Source organism: Phaethon lepturus, unplaced genomic scaffold (genome assembly GCF_000687285.1).
Source record: "Phaethon lepturus isolate BGI_N335 unplaced genomic scaffold, ASM68728v1 scaffold50868, whole genome shotgun sequence".
Lineage (NCBI taxonomy): Eukaryota > Metazoa > Chordata > Aves > Phaethontiformes > Phaethontidae > Phaethon > Phaethon lepturus.
This window is the reverse complement of record NW_010556445.1, coordinates 696-7,546: the sequence shown is the minus strand read 5'-3', so window position 1 is coordinate 7,546 and position 6,851 is coordinate 696. Positions and strand designations below refer to the sequence as shown.

Here is a 6,851-nt window from a genome sequence, read left to right as displayed (position 1 = left end):
AATGCCTGCAATAAATTACATATGATTGGCCATATACAAAGGGATTGCTGTTAGGCAAGCAGGGAACTGCACTGCCAGGCTCTCTAAGGGCACTCATGATCCCAGTGCAAGGCTGCAGCTGACATTTAATTTAAAAATCAAAGGTTGTTCAATGCAAAAAGTGAGCCCATGCGACCATAATAAGAAAAGCAGCAGGGGGCTCTGTGGGAAGGATGGAAATTTAAAAATCACTGTTTCTAATAAGCACATACAGTATCTTAAACAGATAATTAAAGAGCTCTTATCACATTTGTATGTAGATTGAACAAAATATGGCAGGATGCCTTGTCAAAACATTTTCCGGTGCAGTGTGTGACGCTTCACAAAATGGATGAAAGACTCTGTCAGAATTTCAGACCTACCACTGCAGATTTCCCAGCCACCTTACACGCCTAAAGCACAGTGCTGACCCGTTGGGTCTAGCAACGTAACGACCTAAGCAAGTCTTCTGGATTGTCTTCCCCCGTATTCCACAGGCAGAACGGGAACGGACGCGGGTAAGAAAGCACACGAGAGACCTCGCGTCCGACTCGCCGTTGCATCCCAAACAACATCCAGCACATTGTGGCTTTCTGCCGGACTTGGTGGCGTGAACTCATCGCTTCATTTCTCCAACACACTCCCCTGGCTAAAAACCTAAGTGTGAAACGTCTGCTGGAAAAACCCTCTTTGCTCGACGAGCCTTGCTCAGGTACCTGGTCCTTGAGATGTGTCTCCGTGCAGTACTTCCATTGCTGAAACACCTCGGACAGTTTATCCAGGCCACCGTGGTGAAAATGGAAGATCTTGTACTGACTCTCCCTGCTCGCAACAACCAGCTGTCCGCAGGTGCACGCCTCATCGCTGTGGGACAAGACAACGGGGAAGAACAACCTGCATTCATCGCCCGGGATAACGAGGGGCCCAGCGGGAAGGGGGGACGTCAGACGAGACAGAGTGCAAAGCACATTACAAAAAAGCGTAGCACCAAGTTGTCCCTTGAAACAGGGCGCAGAAGTAATTGTACAGCTCTGGGACTCGGTGATCCTTACAGGTCCCTTCCAGCTTGAGATATTCTATGACATGGCTATAGTGACCGTTTTCCCCAAGAAGCCCCACCCGTGCCTGGTAACTGCGCTCTTTTACCCTTCCACCAGGTGAAGGAATTAAATTACTTCCCTGGAGAACAACCACCCAAGAAGTCTGCCCCAGCAACATCGAGGCAGAAGACAAAGCCAGCTCCTAGACATGAGTGGACTTGGTCGCACACAGCATTGTCTAAAGAAGTGAGAGTGAAAAGACAGACTAAAATGTTTTTAATAATTTTTGTAATAATGTGGAAGATAACGGACAAAGTGAAAAGCAACAAGAGCCTAGGGGAGCCCTGGTGAGGGGCACAGATAAAGAGAAGCTTTCCACACCTCCAGGTTATCGTAAACGTTTTTGGTAAGATAGCTAAGAGCAACCTTTACCTTACTAGGGAAAAAAGTCCTTTAGGCCCCATAACTGTAATTCAGAGGCTCTCCTTGGGAAGGCTGGCACTTGCTTTCCTGGAGACAACCATTAGGGAAAAACTTCCAAGGAGGACTGCAGAAGCCACCTGCCCCCACAGAGCCCAGCGCGCACTGATCCAGAGCACACACAAATAATACGTTACCTAAAGAAGAGGCGAAGGGATCTCATTTGTCCCAGGTCCACTCTAAAGACACCACAGACCTGCTCGAGGGCAAATACTTTCTGCTGTTCGTCCCATCTGGTGCTCTGCATTTGCCCATTATTCTCCTGGAACCGGGCGCTGGCGTCGAGGCTGGAGGCAGGGCTGGTGGAGCAGGTCATGCGATTGTCACACGTGTCCCTGCAGGCAAGAGCGTGGAGGAAGAAAGCCGCGCAAGACATCAGCCAAGGACGACTGCAGTTACACGCAATAGCCACAGATGCTCCATGTTAAAAATCTTTTGTCCGAGCTCTGAAATTGGAATTCAGTGCAGGTCTAAGGAGTCAATAACCGACGGCCCACAGAAGAGATTAAATTATTTTTATTCAAATTAATTCCCTACCATCCCAAAAACAGTTGTGTTTTCGGTCTGTTCCTGAATTCCACACAGAACCGGGGAGAGCAAAACCCATTCCTCAAAACACTGACTTTTGAGAAGGCAAAATGAAGAAGCCCAGTGTGGGAAGAGCCCAGACTGCTCCGAGGAACGGCCCGTCCCCTGCTCCTCCGTCGCAGCACAAAGAGCGCGTTGGGGAGCCGGTACAGCAGGCACCGGCGGCCCCTCCAGCCCACGCCGCAGCGCCCTGCGCTGCAGGACCCCTTCAAACCGTTACGCCTCTGGGACTGACGACCCCTCGGGATGGAAAACCTCGGGCCGTTCAAAAAACATAACTTCCCGAGGAAGAGACTGCTTGCCCCACCGCTCCGCAGCATGCCGCACCGGGGACAGCAGGAGTGAGCGCATTCAGGCTGCAGCATTGACTAGTGATCGCATCTGGCAGCTTCCCTCGGCGACCGCAAGATCCCACGATATTTCCCCGGAACTCGAGTTTCTCATTACGCCTTTGCAAGTAATCCCTGACAAGCCTGGATTCGTGTGTATAAACTTCGGACAAATGGTTTGCACTTGCAAACTTGAAACTTTGGAGGGTTAAGGAGTGGGAACTTACACGTGAGCTCCTTAACCCACTGTGAAGTATTTTAAGCGTTTCCCAATACGCCAGGAGCTCACTGCGCCGCAGACACTCACCTTTAAGAGCACACTGAGTTTAGATTAAAAAAACCCACATGCCCGCCACCAGCCCTGATCCCAAAAGAAAAATATCACTGCTTTGAGAATTAAGTGAATCTGAAACTGTGACCCCTTGATTCTTAAAAAGGCCAATACATGTGAACAATCTCAGTGCAAGCTCTGAATGGGTTCCGCTGTGAAATCGGGGTTTGCAAAACAAGGCAAGTAGCAGGTATAAAGACAGCCCCCTGCAATGCCACTTTATGCAATGTTTTCTAATCCGCTTATCTAACAATGTAGGCACTGAACGCTGAAAATCACACACTCAGCATGCATCTGCAGCACACCACATCAGTATGCTTTCCAAGCCTGGCTCCAGTGCCTCTTCCACAGGGACGAGCCTTATTTGCAGCATCTACCCATGGTTCAGGTCATTGCATTCCAATGGGCAGGTCTCCGGACATCCCAGTTAGTTGTGGGTTAAATTTTTAGCCAAGCCCCGGCGAGCCGCCCAGCTCAAGCGTAGGACTCAAAACCTGAGCGCCCACACGCATGGGAAATAAATCCCCGAGCCCCCTTCCCTACTTCTGCAGTGTTATGCAGAGGAGACCAAGCCTGTTTTGCTTTCAGCTAAAAGGACGGCTTCGCCACGTGGTTCATGAAGTTCTGCTGCTCCCTTTTTCTGGAAGCAAGCATCAGAGCAAAACTTACATTCAAGCCATGTGGAGGCTGAGGTCTTAGAAGTGACATGGCAGCCTGACCATGCGAGCAGGGATCGTACGACACACCCAAGCTCGCTCAGAGAGGAACGACAGCAGTTTTTCTAGGGTAGACACCGGGATACTTCCAGTCTCAAGCGCAGCTATACGCCATCACCGGCACCTTGTGAACTTTTCCATTAAAATTGTACCGGCCTTTGTGATAAATCAAGCGTTACTTTCTGATAAAACTGCAAAATATAGCCCTTTCCTACAACACTCAGTATCTCATGCTAATGCAGAAGTAATAGGAGTCCTGGTAGAAGACACTTGTGCTGGACTGCTTGCTACAGGCAGCTGGTATTTATGGAGCAACACTTCGTAACAGCCACAGCTGGTTACACAGGATTTTCCTGGAAGAGATGACTCAAACTAGCTCAAAGACTAAGCAGAGGCGACCAATTTTCTAAAACTCGTGCAAAGACTAACTGGCCCGTAGGACAGAGGGCTGGGACGCGTTGTCTGCGCCCATTCTTCAAGAGCATCATCTCAAACGACCAGTTGGCAGAGAGGCGACTGCCAAAAAATGATAGTTACCAGCAGAGCTGGGCAGGCTCGCTTTGATCCCGGGGAATCCTGTGGCTCCTCAGTACGGGATGCTATTGCCAGCTGCAGTTCCTTCCGCCTCAGATACACAAGTAGCTACCCGAAAACTCGGAGGCTGGAGAGCCCAGGCACAGAGGTGCTGGCAACGTTCTATCTTCTGGAAATGCTTCTTCAAGACAAGTATTTACTGTTCACGCTTGGTCACTAGTGACAAGCTTGCACACGCACGCAGCACGCATGGAAGCAAGCCGAAGCAATGCGTTAAGTGGATTTACCCTTTCTGGACAGCAGAAAGCCAGTGAGTGTAAGCACGGTGCCTCAGAGTGAGCAGCCCAGGGAAATTCCAGATTGATGAAGAAGATGAAATCTGAGCGAGACATCTGTGCACCCCGTGCCCTTTGGAGAGGCTGATAAACACATACGTTCACAGACGGTATCGATGCAGTGAGTGTACCACCTCATACATTGGTGCATACTTAGTCACTGTGGAAATTAAGGAAAAAAACTCACTGCATTTAAAATTACTTTTTCCTGTATATATTAACTGAAAAAAAATTGAAAAGATTCTAATCTGTTGGACTACTTTTAGAAATAATCTCAATATTGAGATCATTCAGTACTTAAGTAACAATAAGTAGTATGATCAATCCTAATTTTGTGGGTTTTGGGTAGTCCTCTAAATATGCACATAAATATACACAGATGCAAGGGAAGAATTCTACAACCTACTATTTATCAAAGTCAGACTATTATACCTGTTAGATGAGGGATTTATACCGGAGTGCCCTGCAAAAGCAGGGAGCTGAAGCACTGCAAAGCAAAGAGCTGGAGGAACATTCCAGAGAGACTTTGGGTTGTGGGATCCAGGAAAAACAAAGCGCCAGCTAGTATACAGCACTGCTCAGCAAAACAAGAGAGCAAGTGCGATGGTCCGTGGGAATAAAAGGGACAGGGGGAAAAAAAAAATGAGGAGGATTAGCAAAACCTGAGGCAGAAAACCCACGGACATACTCAGGATTCCACTAAAGCCTTTTCCCCTTACTGAAGTCCCATTACTCTCTCGTCTCAAAATACATCTCATTCTTGCTGGTGAGCAAGGCCGGCTGGTGATGTATTTTCTCCACTCAACAATCAACTACAGCAATCACCCATACCTACACTCCTCGAGCTTTTGTAGCCCCTAAGGACACAAGCGCTTGTGTAAGGAAGGCGGCCACCGTCCCCCTCCCACCGCCGGGGAACCGCCTTGCGCGCCCGATCCGAGGAGTGAGACTTGCGGCGTGCGGTAACGTAGTAATGGGACCTGACTTACTGTTCGGCCAAAGCATCTGTACACACCTACAGCAGAACGAGAGCTAAACCCAATTATTTCTGTAATGGAGCCAGGGCAGAGCCTTGCACCAATTACATGGGCAGACTGTTTCAGCAACAAAGACCTAATAACTCATTTTACGACATGATGTGACAAATGTAATTATAAGAGGGAAAGGGGCTGAAGATCATAGTCATGATGTGGCAGTACCTGAGCTGTCAGCGCGCACCACCCGATTCCCAGAGAGCCTCCTGCAAGAGCCAAACCCTGCGCAGCTGGCTCTCCATCCCACCGCACTAAAGCACGCCTTCGCTAATAACAGCGTTCCTTACCGCTCGAGCCGTCCCTGCGCGCTGGCTTGTGAAGCATCATTTACAGACAATAAGTATCATCATAATGTATGAGCATCCATGTAATGGGAATTACATGCCCCTTTTCCTCCCCAGGGGTTAGCATTTCTCTGTTTCTCCACTACTCCCCACAGGCACTGACCTTCTAGGTTCCTCCTCTTTCCAGCAAGGTGAAATAGCTCATAGCAGCATCAGCTGCCTAAAACATCTAAGACAGAGAGCTTCAAATAAAAAATCCATCAATAAAAGTTCAAAGCTATCCTGAAACGCCTAAAAATTCAGTGTAGTGACTCTATAAAGGGAGGTAAGCATCAGGCAGCCGGAACCCAAATCTATCGTTCTGATCAAAAAAAGTGTCCTTGACAATATACATACATCATGAACTGTGAAACAGGCTGACTTTCAGTGACATATAAAAGATGTGCAAAAGAAAACAGATTGGTAATTTGGGATTAAAAAAAAACTTGTCAAAATATTTCTGGCCATTCCCAGTTGCGCTGCGGAGAAGGACTGGAAGGACATCGCGGGACGGCACCACTACCAGAGCAGCGTGGCCACGCAGAGCCAGGCGTCGAAACGCTGCAGTCGCACCAGCTACTCGCATCCGATCAGCACAGATGTGTAATGAGGTTAAAAATTGTGTTAAATTCATCCTTTGGCTGAAAATATTTGGAACTTGAAGTTGCTTTGCCTCAGAGAGCCCGAACAGAATTGTTTTACACTGACCTCGGTGAATAGGGAAAAAGGTGTTAGATAGTCTGGATGAAAGAAGCTCTGAAATTTAAACCCAGAAGTTCTGAAATCAAATCAAAACATCCTCATGTGGAAGCATATCTGTACGTCCACAAACACGTGTGGAAACAAACCCAACAATTCTCCCTATTTGTTCAGGAAACCTGCGAAGAACTGCCCAGGACGTTACAGTACAAAGTACACGAATGTCAACATGGACTTTCCAAAACCCAGCTCCACAGGCTTTCCATTGATCTGTTTGCTTTCAAAACATAAATTTCCCCATGTTGAACGGCACTAAATGCTATTTAGTAGCTAATTAACTTTCTGTGCTGAAAACCTCCTGTAATTGCACTTCTTTCACCTTCCTTAGCCTGCGTCCTCCAGGGAGCCGAAGCTGTCCTACGGC

The 6,851-nt window shown here is 48.1% G+C and overlaps 1 protein-coding gene across 1 annotated transcript in view; it reads right to left on the bottom strand.

The window, feature by feature from the left end:
• The window catches only part of LOC104624973 (TBC1 domain family member 16-like), a gene marked incomplete at both ends in the record, with an annotated part of 2,367 nt that extends 494 nt beyond the window's left edge, over positions 1-1,873 (bottom strand). The window contains 2 exons of the mRNA XM_010292476.1: positions 735-882; positions 1,676-1,873. Of these exons, the coding sequence (XP_010290778.1) occupies positions 735-882; positions 1,676-1,873 (346 nt within the window). The remainder of the gene's footprint in view (positions 1-734; positions 883-1,675) is intronic.
• Between the last annotated feature and the right edge of the window lie 4,978 nt (positions 1,874-6,851).